The 22,440-nt window shown below is 41.9% G+C and overlaps 1 protein-coding gene across 1 annotated transcript; it reads left to right on the forward strand.

Annotated features, from left to right (window-relative positions):
- Positions 1-4,472: 4,472 nt before the first annotated feature.
- On the forward strand, positions 4,473-6,926 carry LOC147446267 (clavaminate synthase-like protein At3g21360). The gene is made up of 3 exons (XM_086525527.1): positions 4,473-4,986; positions 5,211-5,473; positions 6,333-6,926. The coding sequence occupies exons 1-3, from the start codon at positions 4,594-4,596 to the stop codon at positions 6,706-6,708; spliced, it is 1,032 nt and encodes a 343-aa protein (XP_086381653.1). The 5' UTR covers positions 4,473-4,593; the 3' UTR covers positions 6,709-6,926.
- The last annotated feature ends 15,514 nt before the right edge of the window (positions 6,927-22,440 follow it).

The following is a 22,440-nucleotide window of genomic DNA, read 5'->3' on the forward strand; positions in this document are numbered from 1 at the left end:
CTGCCTCATTTATGTATGCAACACGAGGCCGGATATTCAGTTTGCAGTCTCACATGTCAGCAAATTTATGCATAGCCCAGGGTCTAAGCATTGGCAGGCTGTTAAGAGGATTTCCCGCTACCTTAGTGGCACTTTACATCTTGGCTTGTTTTATCCCAAGGGGGGATCATTGCCGCCAGACTTACATGCTTTTTTGTACTGAGATTGGGCTGGTTGTTTTGACACACGAGTGTCCACAAGTAGTTTTTGTTTCATGCTTGGCAATTCATGTATATCATGGTTGAGCAAGAAGAAACCTACTGTGGACACTTCGAGTTGTGAGGTTGAGTACAGGGCAGTCTTCACAGCTACGGTTGAGTCTGTATGGCTCAGACGCCTTATGGCTGATATGGGTGTTGGACAGGACACTGCCAACACTATCTACACTGACAGTTAGAGCGCATTGGCAGTTGCGAGGAAACCAGTTTTTCATGCTTGCACAAAGCACATTGAGGTGCATTACCACTATGTTAGGGAGAGGCTCTCATCAGGAGAGATCAGCTTGGCTTATGTGCCAACACAGGACAACCTTGCAGATCTTTTCACAAAGGCATTGTCTCGTGAGAAGCTCGAAGCTTTCCGCAAAGCTTTGGGCTTACTCCCCTTTGTGGACTGATCATGTCCTCGGGGCATGGCACTTCCCTTTACTCATGTGCCAGCCTCTCATTCACCGCATCACTCCGGGGGGGGATTTGTTACCATATACATGTGGTAGTGATGTGTGTGAACACACTAGGACCGCCGGGGCATTTTTTCCCTCTTTAGGAGGTTTTTTCCCCCGTGCATTGTATATACGCCCATCACTCTAGGGCTATCTATCTTTCCATTCCACACTAAGTAACACACTCTTAGTTGTGTGCCTTGAGACGAAGGCGGCCTCCGGGGCATTTTTTCCCCTCTTTAGGAGGTTTCCCCCCCCCCCCCATGCATTGTATATACGCCCATCACTCTAGGGCTATCTATCTTCCATTGCACACTAATTAAGTAACACACTCTCAGTTGTGTGTCTTGAGCTTCCTTCATCTTCTGCAAGCTATGTGCGTTTCTCTGCAACCCTAATTCCAACAAATTTCAATAAAGCTTTTGACATGGTACCGCGAGGAAATCTTTGGAGGTATGCAAAGCCTTCAAGTGCCAAGAGAATTTATGCATGTAGTCTTTCGCATCTACCAAAAAGTGACATGTCGACTGTTAAGAAATAAGACGTAGCTAAATAGATAATTGAGTAGATTACTTAATGGAGAGAGACAGATTTACATACACGAGATTATAGAGTAGAGAGAGAGAGAGAGAGAGAGAGAGAGAGAGAGTACACACGATATACGTGGTTCACCCAATGTGGGCTACGTCCACGGGAAAGCAGCCACTCAATGGCTTTAGTACTTCAAAACAAGAAGTAGTTTACAAAGGGATTATACCCTTAATGGAGCTCCCGCGTTGCTTCACTCTCACCACCTCACACTCACCTTGTTGCATCAGCTTCACACTATGAAATGTGTGTAGAAATGGCCTCCTTTTATAGGCCAAAAGGGCTGCCCTCTCTCATGAGAGGCAGCCATGTGTAGCCGCCCTTGTGTAGATAAGTCCAAATCGGACCCTCCAATCCGCCCATGTGTGGCCGCCCTTGAGAAGACAAGTCCACTTTTGAATTCGGCCACCGGCCATTGACTTCCGACCACCAGCCACCGGCCATTGACTACCGGCCAACCGACGGTTGTTTTCCGATCACTTTCCGGCCTCCGTCCGGCCATAATATTCCGGCGAAAAGGAATATTCCGGCGAGGGGAAAAAAGTCCTGAAGTTGCTCCTGATTTTTGGCCGTGAAAATTTTGGTTTCCGACAAGTGATTTTCCTTCAGGCACAATGGCTTCTCCTCATAATGGGGGCCTTACAAATGTGCGCTTTTACCACAGAAAATTACAAGGGTAAATCAAGGCTCCATACTTAAGGTCAACTACGTAAGGGAGATGGAATTTCAGAATTTTTTGCAAGCACCATTGCTCTCAAACAAGGATGCCCACTTTCCCCAACCCTCTTTGGGCTACTCATTGATGCATTGGAATGCATGGTTCTTGATTTTATGCAACAAGAAGGCATAGAAGAGGTCAAGATCGGCAATCCGGTGATCATGCTTTTTTTGCTTTGTGCCGATGATATAGTGCTCTTGGCACATACTTTAGAAGATGCACAAAAGCTTATGAGTGTCTTGGAATGCTTTTGCCTACATAGCGGGCTGATCATGAATGGATCCAAAACCAATGTTATGCTTGTAAAGACTCTCAATGACGAAAATCCATGCTTGTATACAACAATGAGCAACTTGAAGTGGTAGATAGCTTCAAGTACCTTGGCCTTGAGGTTCCATCCAATCATAAATGGAAGGATTGCGCAATGAGTCGCTTGGAAGCCGGAAAGAGGGCTTATTATGCATTTGAGAACATATGCAATGCTAGAGAGATCAAGTGTTGGGCTCTCAAAAAGTATCTCTTTGACACATTGGTGACACCGGTGCTTCTTTATGGAGTGGAGGTGTGGCGGTAGCATCAGGAAGTCTACTTGGAAAGAGTTTGAGAATGTCCAAAAGCGTTTTCTCACCAAATTTCTCCAAATCAAGACACAAACACCCTACATGCTCTTACTTCTTGAGTCCGGATCACTTCCCATTGAGGTCTTGGGCATGCAAAGGGTTGTGGAGTACATGCTTAAGACACAACGTAGCCCTTTGTATCAACTTCCTAGAATCGCATATGAAGCAAGTCAAAAGGTCCAAAAGACATGCAAGAGCAAAATACTAAGTTCGGGGTGGATGCTTGACATCAAGAAATGGTTTGGAAGATGGGATGGATGTCACAAGGATGCGTCGGTTGACTCCTAAGTTAATGAGGCCTTCTTACAATGCCAATGTATCACGGCTTGGGAGAAACCTCAAGGTTCTCGCTTCAGCCATTACACCATACACATTGCCCCAAACTACAAATCTCTCTTCTTCTCCGAACGAGGTAACCGACCCCATCCCTACATCCTTGAACCCATCCCGTTGAGTGCGATCTGCACAATTGCCTCCATTCGTCTTAGCTCACATTCTCTACGTTGCGAGGACAGAACATTGGGGCACTGGTGAGGAGTTTCATCGACTTTGCACCTTATGTCCTCGTCAAGTGCGAGAGAGTGAGTACCACACACTACTTGAGTGCTCAGCTTTTGACCACATTAGGTTCTCTTTTCCCCATATATTCAGTCATGAGCTCTTCCTACAGACCTTCCTCTCCCAACCACGATGTGAACTCTCTATTGCGACGCTCATTTCAACCATTTTTTAGCATTGAGAGTCACTTATGACCTCCACTCACACCACGTGACATGTTCATTTGGTCCCATAGGTCATATGTGACCTCCGAGGATGATAATAGAACTATCTATCTCTCTCTCTCACACACACATGCACACACGTACATAGCTCTGCTGAATTTTTCAAGGTTTTACATTATTTTTCTCTATTTTGGGGTGGAATTTCTCCTTTTCCCCTTGCCCTCAACTGGCATTATTGAAATTGAAAATGTTACGATATTATGCTCACACATTTTTCCCCAATACCGCGATGCGAGTCTCCTCTCTCTCTCTCTCTCTCTCTCTCTCTCTCTCTCATACACACACACACACAGGCACGCACACAGCTCAGCTGGCATCGTCTACTCTCTCTCTCTCTCTCTCTCTCTCTCTCTCTCTCTCTCTCTCTCTCTCACACACACACACACACACACACACAGCTCAGCTGGCATCATCTACTCTCTCTCTCTCTCTCTCTCTCTCTCTCTCTCTCTCTCTCTCTCTCTCTCTCTCACACACACACACACACACACACACACACACACATACACACAGTGGGCGTCGTGAGTTGTGACTCAAGATACAAAGCCTGTCTGGGATACAACTAATGGGGTGTAACTATTCGAGACCCGGTGATGAGGATACCGTACAAATGCTTCATGAAGCCAACCGTGTCTCATTCCCAAGGTGCACAGTGCACGCAGGTCCTACTTGCAAGTTGGGCTCTGAGAAGCTAAGGACACTAAAGCTCTTACGAACACAGGCCGTGCCTTGTGTCAATTCCCAAAAGGAGCAACTAAAGGACACTCGTAACTTGTTGGAACTGCCACCCTGTGGGCCCTCCCTCTCTCTCTCTCTCTAATTGATGGCACACCGTCTCGCTATTTCCTATATCGCACAGGCCGCAGCGTGCACTCGTTGAAGGGTCCGGAGCAAGCAAATGCCACCATGTGCCCAAAGCAAGCAAATGTCCCCATGTCACGGGGCCATGTGTCCATGCCATGCAAAAAAAAGAAACTACTTCCTTTTCTCAAAGACAGTGCCACCAAAAATCACATGAGATTTAACTAGAACACAATATGCATTTGGCAAGCATTGCAAGGTGTAGGGATTCGTGAAAGGATATGAACTTGCGAGTCATGACAACGGCCTCAGCTTTGTAGAGAGTCTACTAGAGACTATTTCATCTTACAAGAGGCGCTTGCCTGCATCTCACAGAGAAGTTCCATGACTATGGCGGGGGAATGTGAAACAGGAGAAGAAGTAGGATGCATCTTGCTAGCAGAAGCTTGCTTACCAGAGCAGCGCACAGTAGACGGCAAGGCGTTCCCCTTGGTGCTTACTCCTTCTTCACCATTGGAGTCTGCCGTTGATGCCTGCAAATTGCTCCACACATGCAGACCTTTCTTGGAGCAGAAGCTCAAGGAACATGGCGCCCTCTTTCTTCGTGGATTTCCACTATGCGGAGGCGTCGATTTCCATGCTGCTGTCGAAGCCCTCAGCTGGCCCACCCTCCCTTACATTGGATCTGCCCCGCGTACTCAGGTTGTAGGGCTTGTTTACACGGCCAATGATGCCAATCCTGATGTCGCCATTAACTTTCATCATGAAATGGCACAGGTGTGAGGAGCCCCATTTTCTGATAATTGTGTAGGGTGTGTGTGCGTGTGTGTATGTATAGAGAGAGAGAGAGAGAGAGAGAGAGAGAGAGAGAGAGAGAGAGAGAGCGCTCTGTTTCCTTTAGAGAGTTCTTTCATTAGAGATTCTGCCGATTTTCATGTGGGTATTGATTTTAAGTGAAAATTTCACTGCCATCGCAAGGAAATGTATTGGATCATGTGCAGATAGCCGATGCCTCGACTTGGCCTTCCAAAGTATTGTTCTTTTGTGAGACACCACCATTGGAGGGTGGACAGACACCAATAATCATGAGCCATAAAGTGACCCAGGGCTTATGGATGCAATGCCCTGATTTCATGCAGAAGCTAGAGGACCAGGGGTTGCGCTACCTCAAGGTTCTACCGATGGTGAAGGACCCCGCTCATATCTCACTCCAAGGTTGGCCAGTGGTTTTCGGGACTAGTGATAAGGAAGAGGCTGAAGAAAGGTTGGTATCAGAAAACTTGTTATATGCTGCTGATTAATATTTCTTTCTATGGTTTGTTTGTAAAAGTACTAGACCCGGCTGTTGCGTTGATATGGAGCAATGCAACATGTTGAATACTATTTCCATCAAGCTATAGAAGACCTTGCTGGGTAAGGCTGCTTACACATCGTCCACCCAAGCTTGGGTGTGCAGAGGTGGTAGCCAACCAGCATAGAATTATTGGCGGCGAAAAAAGGAAGAAATTAGGCAGCCATGACCCCTTGCCCATGCACGAGCAGGGATCGAGCTATTGACAGCTCGTCTGAGGGTGACATTGAATCAATAAGCTGAAGGCATGGGCTGACAGCTTTTTCACTTTTTTTATTAAAAAAAAGGAAAAAGCTACTAGACCACTTAGCTAACATCCTGTTGCCAGACTTTTTAACTACTAGCTGAAATACTTAGATTAACAGAACCGTTAGTGAGACCAGCAATGAGTGGACGTGGACCGAGATCTAGTGGCCCTTTATCCAACAAGGATTAAGCTGGATACAAACCAACTTTATGCCTGCACGTCTCTTTTGGGGATGGGTGGGCATGTATTACACACCGGTACAGGGATGCCGGAGGCCAAATCCTCGGAACATAAATTATGAGTTTTTAAAAGAAAACACGATGTTTGATGGCTTTGCTACAATGCTTGCATGTCTAGTCGTATGTGCCATCGATCAAGGAGGAGATTACTCAAGAAATGCTGTATCACTAATGTTGATTTAAGTCACATAATTTCTTTGTACAAAAGTAGAAAGGCAGGGAAATTTGAAATCTAAAGAGATTCTTGCACTCATCATCATTTTTAATGTGGATCATGTCATCACAGAGCCAAAAAGAATTACAATGCCAAGGTGGAATGGCTTCCAGAAGGACACATGAGTCTGTCGTCCGGCCCGTTCAAGGCCACAAAAGATTTTGGCCAAGAGGGTGGGAATGCTTGGTTCAATATGATTGCAGCCTATTATTCTGGTTTGAGCCACAAAGTGGGAATGTCTCCGAAACAACCGTATGATGTGGTCTTTGGTGATGGGTCCCCGTTGCCGGAAGATGCCGTTGCTACTTGCATGAAGCTACATGAGGAGAACAGCGTGGACATTCCGTGGCAGCAAGGGGACTTGATGATTGTTGATAACTTTTTAGCAATGCATGGGAGGAGAGCTTACAAGCCTCCTCGTCAAATCTTGGTATCTCTGTGCAGGTAGAAGGTTCTCTGAGGGTTTCTCAGGGGCATTTAGAGCTAAAGCTTGGACAAGAAACGATGTCCTGCTGCCAACCTCCAATATGTGTTTGCTTCCCTCTTGTTGATGGCACCCTACTCGAGCACCTTTTGGGTTGTCAAAGCAAGGGAAATCTGTAATAATTCCTATTGTTGATGTAGTCAAGGAACTTCCCAATATCATGTTTAGAAAGGTTGATTAAACGTCCATGAACTAAAATTGGCTGTGGAATTATAGGATTATGTCTGAGATACCGAAAAATTTGAAAAATTCACGGAAAAAGCGCGCAGACGGATGATTCATATCCTTTATGTTTCACCTCACATCCTTTACTGGGAAGCATACACACATACAATCATTCTCTATTTTCTAAACGGCTCCACTTGATAAGATGCCTATACTAATGGACAAAATGAAGATTGAAATGCAGGATCCTTTAGGCTCTCATATTACAAATAAGTTTTTTGCAAAATTTTCTTCCATACATGAGCAGATTACCCAATGTTCTCACAAGTGGAACGTTCATTAGATTCATCCTTCCACTTGATATAAAGCTTTGTTAACATCATAAAGTATGCTCCAAAAATAGTCTTATTGATTGAGGAGATGAAACATTTGAGATGCCCATAGCATAAACACCTCATAAGTGAGATGTTTTAATGCACATGTTAAAAAATTATTGTAGGTAAAGATTACCATAATGTGCATTACTACCCTACAACCACTCATAAGGATGTCATACTTCCTTATCTTGCCACTTTTGCGAGGAGAATAATAATCATATCTAAATAGAAAACTTTGGCTATGTAATTTTCTAAACAGAGAGTGCCTTAATGATCCTCATATAATGAGAGCGATCAACACCTTAGGACCTATTGTGACACATATGAAAGTATGGCACCAATTGCATAGTCCATGAGAACTTATACTCTCCACATATTAAATGTCTTGTATGATATGCCAACCCTCCATGTGAGTCTCTTTTACAGTGTTCTTAGATTGCATTATCGATCCTTGTGACAAAGATAATAAGTCTCATTTATCAGATCTCTACCCTTGTAGTCATGGATCCAATCTTGTCTAAAAATGAACATCCTAAGTGATGTAATTTCCAAATGGAAATGGTTAGTAAGGTAGATTGAGATGAGTATGCATCCACTCCTTGTCCCACAGAAAGCTTACCATGAGTGTAACATGAATAATACATAACATTGTTAGTCTTATATTACCGCCATAAAACACATACCCGGAGGCTGAGTCGTTGTAACAACTAGAACTTGTATAATGATCCAGGACCCATGCCTGTAGCATAAATCATTTTGTAGCTCTCGACATGGGGACTTTTTGGTATGCCATTGAAGCTTGCACGTACTAGAGGTCATAGCACCGGAATACTTAACTATGAAATATCAAAGAATCAACAAAATAAATGCCACATAATTGGTTTGCTAAGGTTTATAACTACATTCACTGATAAGAATAAGAATGATCATCTATTGCAAAAATATTAAAATGATAAGGCCCAATCATAAATGAGTTGCTTCTCGTCCATAGAGGAAAATAAATTGCCTTGATGAGAATCTCCATATTCAAAACATATTAAAAAATCCATGCATAAAAAAATAAATGCCAATCAGAAAACCTATGTGCATGTGCACCATTGTTCATGCCTTGCAAAATTTAATCAAAATCCACCTTGTTGACATTGTAGCAAAAGTTTACATAAACTCATCTTGTGGGGAGTGAAGTTCTCCAAAGTGTCCTTGGCTTGGATGGCTGTGTATGGCCTCACACACTTGTAGTAGGAGCCATGTTGTGGAGGAAGACATTGTTGTATTGGGATCAAGCCCTTACTTGTGGATTCATGGTCATCACCAATCTTGCATGACAGACAACCTTGCTTACATGCATCAACTATCATTAAGCAACAAAATTGGAAGAAGTCGCCTTGGTTGCTTTAAACATGTGTTGAAGCGTCATTAAAACTTGCCTTGGTCTTGTTTATCTTCCCGATCTTGGAGTCCTTTTGGCCCAAGTTTGAGAGACAAATATGCTGCCTAGCTTTGAATTCAGCTCATAGACATAGATGGCAGTGTGTTTTATGTTGTATGTATGCTTTGGATTGCCTTTTGCATCAACTATAAATGGAGCCTTGCTCCTCAAAGCTGATAGCTATGCTTGAGAGCCCATCCCTAAAAACCTTGTTTTTCCTTGAAATCTTAGTGCAGGATGATAAGAATCAATGGCCAGTGTTAAGTGCATGGCCCTTATTGATTTTGCCCACCATGCCTTGAAATCTTTGTGCACAATGATAAGAATCAATGGTCAGTGTTAAGTGCATGGCCCTTATTGATTTTGCCCACCATGTCTTTTTGCATGGCCTTACACACCTCCTCGAGAGGAGAGACCACGCCTATCCAAAAAAAACCTTTTTTCCAAAAAACTTGAAAAACTTACATATGAGATTATTTAGAGGAAAATTGAGTATATTTAAAGGTTTTTAATCTAATTTTCTTTAAATTTTATAGGTTTCCTTGCCTTTAAATATAAATTTAAGGGGTAGATCTTAAAATTTGTAGGTGGGATAACTCAAAACCTAGTTTTTCTTTGGGACACATGTAAATAACTCACAAGGTAGGTCTGCACCATGCAACACATAATACTTGTGTTGAATATCAAACCAAAAGTTTTTAGCTTTCAATACAATCCAAACAAGAGGGTAAGAAGGGAAAAAGTCCTCATCTCGATAGAAATTGCCCATCTGATCACCTTTGTAGAGATAAGTCTCCATACGAAATACATTGCTGAGTCACGTGGCAATCAAGTGTCCTTTATGCACTCTCATGCTTTCATAATTGCACCAATAATGGAACATGGGAGTGGGTGTTTCCCCTCCAGTGTTCAGGAAAAATATGTCTCAGCTTAATATCGTGCCTTTTCCAATTCCAAAACTGTCGGTTTAGGGCAAGGGGAAAAGGAGAAATTCCACCCCAACATAGAGAAAAATAGTGTAAAAACCCAAAAAATATCCTCAATTTGTGAAATTTCCTCTTGGCAAACTCAAAGAAAGAAAATGTGTACATTTGGAAAAATGATTTTTCCCAAACACTGTTCCCCTTCGTTGAGCTTTGTGTATTTTCTAACTTTTTGTTTTAATATAATTCACATTACTAAAAACAAGGTGATATACAAAGATCACTTAAGCAAGGCAAAAAATAAAAGCCTCTGATTTTCTTTTAACTGATGGATTTTTTTTTTAAGAAGGAAAAAATTTAAAGATATAAGAAACTATGATAACTATAAATTTGAATCTCTATAAACTTTAGAAAATGGCTTAAATTAAAAACACATGATAAAAAAATTTAAATTTTACATTTGGAAGGGCCTAAAAGAGAAGGATGTATTCTAGGAATATGTTTTTTAACGAGGAAATTAAAGCAAAGAGAAGTGATGACAAAACTCAAAAAGGTGAATAGAACCTTGAAGCTAGCTCCACCACACATTTACAAAAAATGAAGTGATCTTCTTTGAATCTCTATTGTTTGAAACTGCACTTGAGAGACTGGCTCATCAAACACTAGGAGATGAGGTACCTTTCAATGGCTTTCATGCTTCTCCTCTAGCCTAAAGAAGGCCATAGGAGAGAGATAGAGAAAACGTGCAAACCTCTCACCATCCAATGGTCACCATCACATTAACTTTGATCGGCAATGGTCACCATCACATTAACTTTAATTGTTGACATTTCAAGACATTTCAAATGAAACTCACACCATATAATTTTAGAAGTATTTCGCACGGGTAGTTCTTTTTGTTAACCTCAACCCCCGCAAGCCCATATGTGCAACCCTTGTATCATCAGCCTTGGCTTTTGCGCGCGCTCCAGTTAACTGTTTGCCCAAGCATGAGCGTCCTCAAGCGGTGAGGTTTTGCCAACAAACTCAACCCATTTGGATAGAGTTACAAACTTGCTACAGTGTTGACCCCCACTGGTCCATATAAAAGCATTTACAGTTGCCCTTGCGGGGGTTGACCCCCTCTTCTGCAAAACACTGTAAAGTGTGGGTTTTGTCCTAAAGTCTGAGTGAAGGAGGGAAGAGGGGGAATTATCCCACATGTAAAGGAGTCAAGTTGTAGAGCTACTTAAAGTTCATTTCATGATTGAATAAACACAACTTTTTGCATTACATCTCCCTTGTTTATGGTGAGCTTGTGATGGCTTAGCAAATACTCAAGACTGTGTTTATGAGTCCAAGTTAATTGATCTTGGAACCTAATTCGCTTGAGTGATAATCTAGCCAACACACACCCACTTGTGTGCACAATGTTTATTTTTCATCCACCCTAATTAGCACGATCCCATTCCCATCAAGTGCTATTAGAGCACCAGGATATGCTAGCTAGGTTTCCCGTTATGCATTTGTACAATTAGAAATCGCTAATCTCTTTTTGCATATTAGGCTGCACTAATCTCTTTTGGAGGTTTAATAACGATGGGATACATACCCTCATTGAGGATGCGCCACTATCCACGTTGTTAAGCTAACGAAAGAAGATTAGCATTAGCTTCACAATTAAGCTTTTTTAGAAATCTTGCATCCCTTTCATTGTGTTCATTTTAGTCTACTTTGTCATATTGAAGCTCCCTTTCAATCCATCATTGCATTGTAAAATTTGTGTGTGGATGTAGCTCTCATCAAGAGCTTTCGGTAGCACTTTTTTGAACCTCAATCAGCCAAGGATTGCCATTCGACTTGCTCAATTAAGATTGGTAATTTTTACTCCTAATCTCTATTTTTCTTGCAGAACTAAGCTTCCAATTGCATGTGTGTGTGTGTGTGGGAGAGACTTTTCTTTTGCATTTAATGCTTGCCATTTTATCCACAATACCACCCTTTTCCCTTCTTCAATTGTGGTGGGACTTCCCTCTTTAAGGAGGTCAACCCTCAAAAGGGCATCCACACAAGGCCACTGGGCGGATTTCAACTCAAAATCTGGCCACTAGCCTCTGACCGTTGCCCGAAAGCTGCTTGGCGCCTTGCCCCCGCTGCCCGACAAAACTGCCCGGTTGCCCGCCTAGACCCCGGCTTGCCCAACCTGACCCGGCTGCCCATTTTTTGACTAGGAGTGCCTTCCCACGGTCAGTTGCTACCCGCCAAGCTCACCAAAGGACTCAACCCTCGTAGGGATGCTATCCCAAGAAGCAAGTCCCACAGGTTTACAAAAGGGCTTTCAAGCTTCTCCTTCAAAAGGACTTCTTCCAAACACTCAAGGCAAGAAGCTCTGCAAAGCTTCATCAAGCCACTCAAAGATCCTTTTTTTATTTTGTCGAGCATTCAAAAAGAAAATCAAGCTACTATGGCTTCACAAAGGCCTAAAAATTACGTCGAGCTTCAAAGGGGCACTATTTTGTAAAGAGGAGCTTCACGACGGTGAAGCGGGGCTTCACATAAAAGGATCTCTCTCTCTCTCTCTCTCTCTCTCTCTCTCTCTCTCTCTCAACTTGCAATAAAATAAATCCATTCAAGCACAATAAATAAACTTCAATTATGGGATACTTGTGCCCGTGTAAAGAGGTAGACACTGGCTAGGAGAGTCTCCTAAGCTAAGACCCCTCTATTAGCACAATGGGTGAAAAGAGAATTGAAAAGTGCAACGGGGAGGGGCTTCACACTTGGCAAACAAAGTTAAGGAGATACCTAATGAAAAAATATTTATGGTCTATTATCAGCATTACCTTAGAACAACAAACCGACACCGATGGAGTGCACACTAGGGCATCTACACTCATAGCAAGTGCACAGAATTTGGCCAAGGACGAACAAGCATTAGGAATTATCATCACTTCCTTGCATGACAACTATGTGCATTTCATAGACGAATGCAAACATGCCACATGAAGCTTGGCATGTCCTAGAAAGTAATTTTGGAGCCAGGGCCAAAAGAAGTAAAGTTAGTCTCAAATGACAACTTTACAAGATCACTATGACTGAAGGGAAGGACATTGCTAGCCTCGTAAGTAGGCTTAAGAGCATTGTCACGCAACTCACTTACATCCAAGTCGAAATACCAGAAGATGACAAAGTGACCGTACTTTTAAGTGCACTCTCACCATCTTATGACCACTTAGTCACCATTCTTGAAGAAAAAGAACCGGCTCCACCGAAAGCAAAAAGATTCATTAACATCATCAGGAGGAACTTTTGTCACGACATCCTCAAGGGGAAGATATTCGCCATCGACATCATCAACTGGGAGGAAAGATTACGAATGTGGAAGAATGGGACAAGTAGCAAAAAATTGCTACACAAACAAACCTTGCAACTATTTGTGTTTGCATTCGTGCTTGTGAACACACACAATGTGCGACACAAATTGGGCCATAGGAGCTATTTTCATAGACAAGAATCATGGTCTATTTCTAATAAGATAATGCTTTGGTTTTGGTGATCGCCGATTTGTAATTGCACAACGGTTCATTTTTTTATGGATAGATTATCGATTTGGTGTCACAAGCTCGAATGGCTTTAGATAATGTGCACAATGTGTGCGAGATTGCTCCCATGCTGTCAGAAAAATTGTGGTCTAGTCAAGAAGATGCAAAACCCTTAGCTGGGAGAGTGCATGATGAAAGTCACAAACACTTTGTGAAATTTGTTTATGTTGTTCACAGAGCCTCTCCCTAGAGATGCTTAAACATTAAATCATGTATGTGTAAGAAAGCGACCATTTTGCCCCCCCCCCCCCCCCCAAAAAAAAAAAAAAACAAAAAAAAAAAAAATTCGCTGTTGGTAGTGGCTGAAGGAAACCCTTGTTCTCAGTTTTGCGCTTACTTTACCTTGGGTGTAATTGCGTGCTCATTTTGGCTTAGACCATTATCAGGGTGACCTTATTTAGCTCCACTTTGTGTTTATCTTGGCCTTGAACATCAACAAAGCCCCAATCCCACAGGCTTGGGGTTCGTCATCGAGACCATGAGGGTGTGATGGAGCCTTTGCCCAAGCCTACTTATATGGAGAAGTTAATGGGGACCAAGGTGCTGACTAATTATTTCCCTTTCGAATCTGACGACAATGGTGCTAAAGATAGCGGATAGGGATCAAGCAACGTGGACGACAATAGGGGCCCATAAACTCACCTCATCTTTGAATATGATGGAGCTTATAAATTGGAAAACTCAATTAAAAAATGAGTTGTCCGAGACTGTGGGAGTACAAACCAACAAGCAGAACTTTGATGAGGCCGAGTGACACTGACCATGGCCATGGACGTTGGAAAGGTGACAAAGCCTTCCAAGTCCTCAAGAAGATGCTCTTGCAAAGGGTGGATGTGGAAGATGTTATTATAGTGGTTGTCCCTCTTGCCTTGATCAAGAGACATCTGGCCATACTAGCCAACTCAATGCTAGTGTTTGGCTTCATGGGTAGAGGTCCATCAAAAGCTACAGGCTATACAATCCAAGGGTTCTTCTCAGTTCAATTTAATGACTCAAAAATAATATCCAAGGTCCTATCCAAAATGCCACTCTTCTTCAACCGCTCGACAGGTTGTGTGCTTCTCTGGGATCTCTCCTTTGAATCTATGCTCGGTGTGGGCCGCTCAACGCGTTGGTTGGTGGATGAAGAGCGGCAGGAAGGAGGGTGGGTGGAGTGAGGTAACTGGTTGCCTTGATATGTGAGTTGTTGTGGTGGCAGGTGAGAATCAGCGGATAGGGGAAAAAGTGGGGAGTGGGCTGCATGAAGTTTCCTTCCACTGCGGTCGTGATGGCAACAACCGTCGGTTGTGGAACTACCGGTGGTCGTCGTCCGCTAACACTCCTTTTGTGCTACTGTTCATCCAAGAACTGTTAATAAATGGCCAAGGTGCTCGGTGATGTTGTCACCATTTTCAGCTACTGTCGGGCAGTCGTGGAGTTGCCAACCCTTGTAGCTAAACTGCCAGTGTGCCGCTGTCAAGCCATAGCAAGTGTCGTTGGTGTAGTGCGTTGTTGAGCAAAGGTGGCGACTTGGGTGTGAGTGGTATTGACGACGCCCCTAGTGATGCATGATGACAATCTCAAGTAGATTCCACATTTGCTTTTTTTTTTAAAATATTATTTAACTTAAACAATTTGAATGATTCAATGTGTATGTATTGGGGTGGTTTCCCATTATCAATAATGAGTATTTTGCTACTACTACTATTGATTCCCACTAAGGCATTGTGAACGTTACAGTACTAAATTGATAATTTCTCATGCAAAACATCTTGGTTATTTCGCTTCCTTCTATTAATTTACTGTACGTACATGGCCCTCTCATATGAAAAAAAATCCTCTAATTCATCTCCTCCATCGTGAAACTCGCCTCACCTGCTAGAGTCTAGCTTACTATAAGTAGCTTCTTGATAACACTAATAGCATTGAATGCGCCTCTAAGAATAACATGCAAGATCTCTAAACAACTCAAGGAGTTTTAATTACATGCACATATTTGAACCACTAATTCTATGCCTAATATCCTTTTGTGTCAAGACGTCCAATGAAGGCTTGATTAGCAAATATTATTGATAATCAATTAAAAACATCAAGCAATTTCTTAAGCAGAATCTTACAAATTTAGATCATAATTTACACTTATCTTTGTATATACATTTCTCCATCACGCGTATGTTGAGAGGAGCATCTCCAAAGCTCTGATACCACTGCTACAAATGGGAGTGTAGAGAGCGCTGCAAAAACACCAAAAACAACATACTGCAACCATTAAACCGACAAAACTACATCCCTGGCAAATACCATGAGCACAAAATAGAAGTCGTACACGAACAGAGAGAGATAGAGCATGTGGGAGAGTGAGAGAGCACATGCAGATGCACCTCCTAGAGTGGAGTGCTACGTCGGCACGGTGAGAGAGAGAAGAGGAAAGAGGAGAGAATAAAGACACAAGCACTCGGTGCAATCTCCCCCCGTGCAAGAGTGAGCATTTCCCTCTTGCACGTATTTACTTTATAGATATTTGAATGCTCAAAATGAATACACACTGTTTGGCCGGACATTAATTGGCCATAGCTCATATAGAGCGCTTTAATAATACAATAATAATAATTTGATATCCTTTGTACGTTCCATAAGGCATCTATGCCTTTGCCACTTGTCACCTACAATAAACAATAAATACAATAATTTATCATTTTCATTTTACAAAAGGAGATTGTGGTGCTGATGTTGATGCAGAATGGGCTTTTAGTGCAAAGTGCAATTATAATCCTGTTGTCCATGATGCATGCATGTCAGTTGCTGCAGATTCACATGTGTGGTATTTTGATAGCGGTGCTACAAAGCACATTCCCTCACATTGTGATTTGTTCACCTCTCTTGAGTCTGTCCCTCATGAGAATTCAGTTACTTGTGCGAATAATGCCAGTTCAGGGAGTTGGAAAGATTGTGCTTACTGCTGCAAATGGCAGTTTTTTCACACTTATTGATGCACTTTATGTACCTGATATCAAGAAGAATCTTTTGTCTATATCTGCACTTGCTATAATTGGTCTTGAAGTCAGATTTGTGGATGACAAATGTACAGTACATGATCTCAGTTTTGGTGATGAAATTGTTGCATCTGGAATTTTATGTCATGGGTTGTATAAGCTCACTTTGTATGACAAGTGTGGGCAGAATTTTGCAAATGCAATTGTAGATCCAAAGGCTACTTCATATGCAAAACTTTGGCATGCACGTTTTGGTAATCTGAATTTTGCCAGTTTGATGTGTTTGTAGAAATCTGATATGGTTGCTTCTTTGCCACCTCTTGAAGCTCTTGTCAAACATGTCTATGAAGGTTGTATTTTGGGTAAGATGCAATGTTTGAAGTTTCTAAAGGATGGTTCAGTTAGGGCCACATGCAGGTTGCAGCTTGTGCATAGTGATATTTGTGGGCCCATGCAAACTTTGTCCTTGGGAAATTACCTTTACTTTGTGACTTTTATCGATGATTACTCCAGGCATGCATGGGTATATCTGCTTAAAGAAAAGTCCAAAGAATTTATGTGCTTCAAACAATTTTTGGCTATGGCTCAAAATGTCTTGAAATGTACCATGGGCACCCTCCGTTCCAATTCAGGGGGGGAGTATATGTCTCATGAATTTAATGCATTTCTAGCGTTTCGTGGGATAAAACACCAATGTACAATGCATTATACACCTAAGCAAAATGGTGTTTCTGAGAGGAAAAACAGGTCACTTATGAAAATGGCACGATGTATGGTCAAAAGTCAAGCTTTGCCGCATTAATTTTGGCTTGAGGCCATCATGTGTGCCACTTATGTATTTAACAGGTGTCCTAAAAAGGTTTTGAAGTCTACGACTCCATATGAAGCATGGCATGATAGAAAACCTTCTATTGAGCACATGCATGTTTTTTGTTGTTTCGCATATGCTTTGGTGCCACAAACACAGCACAAAAAATTGGATGATAAGGCTGTCAAATGTATTTTTGTTGGTTATAGTGCTGAAAGAAAAGGGTACAGGTTGTATCATCCATAAACAAAGTGTATTTTGGTTTCATGCGATGTGTTTGTGGAAGATTTTGTCCAATTCTTGTTGTCATGTACTAGAGACAGTAATGTAAGCTCACAAGACATTTATGACACTTTGTTGCGTCTTTTTAGTGGTGGAAGTTTGAATGTAATTCCAATGAGACAAATGTATAGCCTATGGGGGTTTCTAAAAATGTTATAGATCAGCCTATTACTCATGCAGATGTACATGATGTACTTGATGAGGAAAGGGCCGAAAATGAGCCACCTAGAGGTATGCCAAAATGGCTGGTACATACATTGCGTGATAGTAAATTGGATGCACCTTTGTCTGGTCACACTCGTTCAAGCTCTCACCATGAATCTTATGCATCAAATTGTTATGCTTTGGTTGTGTCTAGCTTACATGATATTGACGAACCTCTGTCTTTTGATGAAGCACATAATTCAAAAAATTAGATGACGGCCATCTCGCTGCCATGCAATCAAAATATGATACACTTATAAAAAATGACACATGAACTTTATGTGATTTGCCTCCTGGCAAAAAGGCCATTGGTATGAAATGGGTTTACAAGTTGAAATGCAAGCCAGATGGTGAGATTGATCGCTATAAGGCTCGACTTGTTGCAAAGGGTTATGCACAACAAAAATGCATAGATTATGAAGAGAATTTTGCTCCCACTTGTTGTATGACTACTGTGCATTTTCTATGTGCATTGGCAGCTCATTTTGGTTAAGATGTACATCAATCAGACATTGTTACTACTTTCTTGAATGGTGACATATTTGAGGAAGTTTAGGTAATGCAGCCTCATGGTTTTGTCAAGAAAGGACAAGAAGATAAAGTGTGCAAATGTAACAAAGCTTTGTATGGGTTGAAGCAATCTCCTCGTGCTTGGTATGAGAAGGCTGACACTCATTTGGTCAAACGAGGCTTTTGTAACAGTCCAACAAAAAGCACATTGTATGTAAAGCGTGAGGGTGATGTACTTCTCATTGTGGTTCTTTATGTGGATAATTTGTTGATCACTGGACCAAATGAGAGACATACTTTTGAATTTAAGGTTGATTTGAATGCTACTTTTAAGATGAAATATTTGGAGTTGTTGCATCATTATTTGGGTGATGGTGGTATTACCTTGTGTCAGAAAAGTTACATAGAGACATTGCTATGTAAGTTTGAAATTGATTCTTCATGATATTGGTGATCCTGCAAATGTCACTCTTTACAAAACTGATGTTGGACGCCTCATTTACGTATGCAACATGAGGTCAGATATTTAGTTTGTAGTCTCCAAGGTCAGCAAATTTATGCATAGCCCAAGGTCTAAGCATTGGCAGGCTGTCAAGAGGATTTTCCGCTACTTGAGTGGCACTTTACATCTTGGCTTGTTTTATCCCAAGAGGGGATCATTGCCACCAGACTTACATGCTTTTTCAGACTTATATCGGGCTGGTTGTTTTGACATACGAGTGTCCACAAGTGGTTTTTGTTTCATGCTTGGAAGTTCATGTATATCATGGTTGAGCACGAAGCAACCTACTATGGATACTTCTAGTTGTGAGGCTGAGTATAGAGCAGTCTTCACAACTATGGTTAAGTGTGTATGGCTCAGACGCCTTATGGTTGATTTGGGTGGACAGGACACTACTACCAACACTATCTACACTGATAGTCAGAGTGCATTGGTCTTTGTAAGGCCAATTTTTCATGCTCGCACAAAGCACATTGGGGTACATTACCACTATGTCGAGGGAGAGGCTCTCAACAACCTTGCAGACCTTTTCACACAGGCATTATCTCATGAGAAGTTTTATGTTTTCCGCAAAGCTTTGGGCTTACTCCCCTTTGTGGATTGATCATGTCCTCAGAGCATGGCACTTCCTTTACTCTATGTGCCAATTCTCATTCACCACATCATTCCAGGGGGGATTTGTCACCAAATACATGTGGTAGTGATGTGTGTGAACACACTTAGGACTACCGGGGCATTTTGTCCCTCACTAGGAGGTTTTTTCCCATGTGCATTGTATATACACCCATCATTCTAGGGCTACCTATCTTTCCATTTCACACTAAGTAATACACTCTCTATTGTGTGCCTTGAGCTTCCTTTGTCTTCTCCAAGCTGTGTATGTTTTCTTGCAACCCTAATTCCAACAACACCTAAAACAGAACAAGGCTATGGCACATGTACCTACTACCTATGGCTAGCATCGCAAAGAGGTTTGGTGCTTCAAAGGCGTGATTTAGCTTTCAAATATTCCTCCATTCACTTGTACAACACGATTTGGTGAATTTAAGGTGATTTTTGTCTTTAAAGCTTTGTCAATTGAGCTTGTTGTGAAGGTGTATTAGTGTGCTTTTATTGCCTAATTCTTGAGACAATTTGTGTGTGTGATGGAAATGTTTGGCATTCACTACATGTTGATTTAGTTTTATGCAAGCCTAGTGATAGCGTCATAACAAAAAACATCATTTTGTAAGTTACAAACCAAGTATTGTACAAGCTCCATTCCTCTCTCTGTCTCTCTCTCTCTCTCTCTCTCCCCCCCCCCCCCCCCCCCCCCCCTTTGCTCTACACCCTTCTTACTCCACTTGATGTGCATATTTGTGTGTCTTTTGTTGTGCCTTTTGGTTGTGACAAAAACTCTCTTGCATCTTAGTTTGCATCCCATAACTAGGTGGTTCCCCTTTTCTTGTTTGTGTTTGGTTGTGGGTTTGTTTGTTGTTTTTTTGTGCTTGTGGTTGCCCTAGCCCCAACTGAGCAGATGATATCCCTAAGGAGTTTTTAGAGGTCACTTATCTTATTGCTTGTCCATAACTACCTCAGTAACTTTGGTTTGTTTCCGAAGTCCCCTGCTGACTCCATTTGTTTTTGCCATTAAGTCTTCAATCCATCCTTATTCTCAAACAACTAGAGCTGAATACAAAGTTTACCTACATTTCTTTGAAAACATCCTTTGAACTATGTTGTAATTCTTACTCCCATGTTCATGATAGGTAGTGAAAGATTGTCAATGTATCCTTCTAGAGAGAATATTTCCATATGGCATCACTACCCTCATGATTTTATCACTTGTTTATCTATGCCCTATGGTAGTGCATATGATGGCATTGTCTTTGTGTGTGTGTGTGTGTGTGTGTGTGTGTGTGTGTTGGGAAGTGTGGCATTAACTCTAAGCACCCATGGTGTGAGTTAGGCTATGGAGGGTAGAGCCTTAGCTTAGCCATTGTGTTATGGTTAGTATTAGAGAGATGGACGTTAGGGTTAGGCTATGCCAACAACTGCAAGAGCATTAAGGTAGAGTATAGACACAAATGGTAGGGCTCAAAAATGCGATTGATTCATTAGAAAATAGCAGTAGGCTTAGTGATTTAAAAAATCATTGGCCACAAAGGTTGCATTAGGCTCTTACTATTGAACCATCTCATCATCTATCCTTTCCTAGGTGGCTAGAGGGCTTTCCCATTTGATCCACAAGTTACGCTTACCCCAAAAATTGTCGCCTTAAGTCAACTTGGGATTTTACAAAGATTTCATGTGTTCATGTCATGGTGTACTACTTATCTAACCTGATTCATCTACTTGATACATCATGGCGGTTCACTTTGATTCATCACCATGGTTCAATGTCCAATGATACAACATAGCAGTTCTCAACTGGATTCATCACTATGGTTCACAAGTGAGACTTAGTAGGCTCAATAGGAGTCCTAGGTGGTACAAAATCATTTATTCATTTATGTGTGAAGAGGTCATGATGTGTGTCCTCTTAAAAAACATATCTTTGTCATTGCTATTGTTGATGTTGTCATCTTAACATTGTTCTTCTTCATTGTTGTTTGTTGTCTTTGTCTTCATTTGATGTTGAATTGCTCGATCTTCATTGGTGTCATTGGTTTCTTTTGTCGAGGGTGCGGCCTTCATGACTTATGATACAAAGCATGCATACATTTCACTTATAATGCTTGTGTGTGTGTGCGCTCATCATGTGTGTGCAACTTGTAGCAAAGGTCTTACCACATTTAGTGACAGTGTCTAGTCCCGTGGTTGTGGGTAATGTGCTTTTGTACACAAATATCACATACATGTATTCTATGGCTTGTACTTCCGTTAAGGTGTGTTCACATTCAATGTGGGGAGCTCAACACTCAGAGACTTTGGGCTATAGCCAAGGGAAATCTCCAAATGGGGTGAGCTCAAAGCTCAAGAACTGATGTGGGTAAGGCCCCTTGGGTAGGGCCAGCTGGTGTGGAAACAACCCCTTTAGGGGGTTTGACCTCTAGAAAAAGGGGGAATGTAGATCTCGGGGCGCTTATGTGCGGGAATGACTTGTTGCGGACCCAAAAGGGGCTAATAGTGTGCAATTTTGCATGGGTGGTGGCATCCAAACCGCCTTGGAAAAATTTCTTTGCGAGTAAACTCCCTTGAAGACTTGACCTCCTATTTCAATTCCAATTTGGCACCTCTATTTGAAATCTTCCCCACATTCCTTTGCTAAAAATACTTTTCACTTTGAACCCACGATCTTGCAAGGGGCCAAAACATCAATTTAGGTGAGCTACACCAAGTAGCCCAAGTGACCCAAAATAAACTTTTTGAGCTCATCTCGACAAACAAAAACCACATACACACACACACACACACCCCTAATCTTGGTAAGATGATTACAAATGGCTAATGGGGTTAAAATCCAAAGATTAAGCAGTCTAATGAAAGGTAAATGTAGCCGTAGTTGTTAACCCTCACAGACACCATATCACCTTCGACGGACGCATATTATTTATTTGATTGAGTCATGGACTGGACTTGTCGGTTCAATAGGTGTGTATGTGATCGACGATGAGAGGCGCACCACTTATTTATTTTTATAGTAGTTGTGCAACGATCAGCCGTCGTTGTGGGCGCCCATGTGTGAATGGGTCAAACTCTTATAAAAGGTCCATTTGACCTAAAAATCCTCATTCTTGGAGGTGTAAGCTAAGAAGTGCTCTTACTCCATCTCTCTCCTTCTCCTTCGTGTGCTCATAGGTGTGTGTGTGTGCTACAGCCTGAGGCGTGGAGAGCCCCGCAAAATACCGAAAACAATATACTGCAAGCCATAAAACGGACAAATCTCCATACCTGGCGAATCCACGAGCACATAATCAACGCTATACGCGAACAGAGAGAGATAAAGAGCGGGAGAGAGTGA

Source organism: Adiantum capillus-veneris, chromosome 12, assembly GCF_014529385.1.
Source record: "Adiantum capillus-veneris isolate H3 chromosome 12, ASM1452938v2, whole genome shotgun sequence".
Taxonomy (NCBI): domain Eukaryota; kingdom Viridiplantae; phylum Streptophyta; class Polypodiopsida; order Polypodiales; family Pteridaceae; genus Adiantum; species Adiantum capillus-veneris.

Coding starts and splice junctions, on each gene's coding strand:
- LOC147446267 (XM_086525527.1), top strand. CDS start 4,594: ATGACTATGGCGGGGGAATGTGAAACAGGAGAAGAAGTAGGATGCATC. Junction 4,987..5,210: donor TTCATCATGAAATGGCACAG/GTGTGAGGAGCC, acceptor GATCATGTGCAG/ATAGCCGATGCCTCGACTTG. Junction 5,474..6,332: donor AAGGAAGAGGCTGAAGAAAG/GTTGGTATCAGA, acceptor ATGTCATCACAG/AGCCAAAAAGAATTACAATG.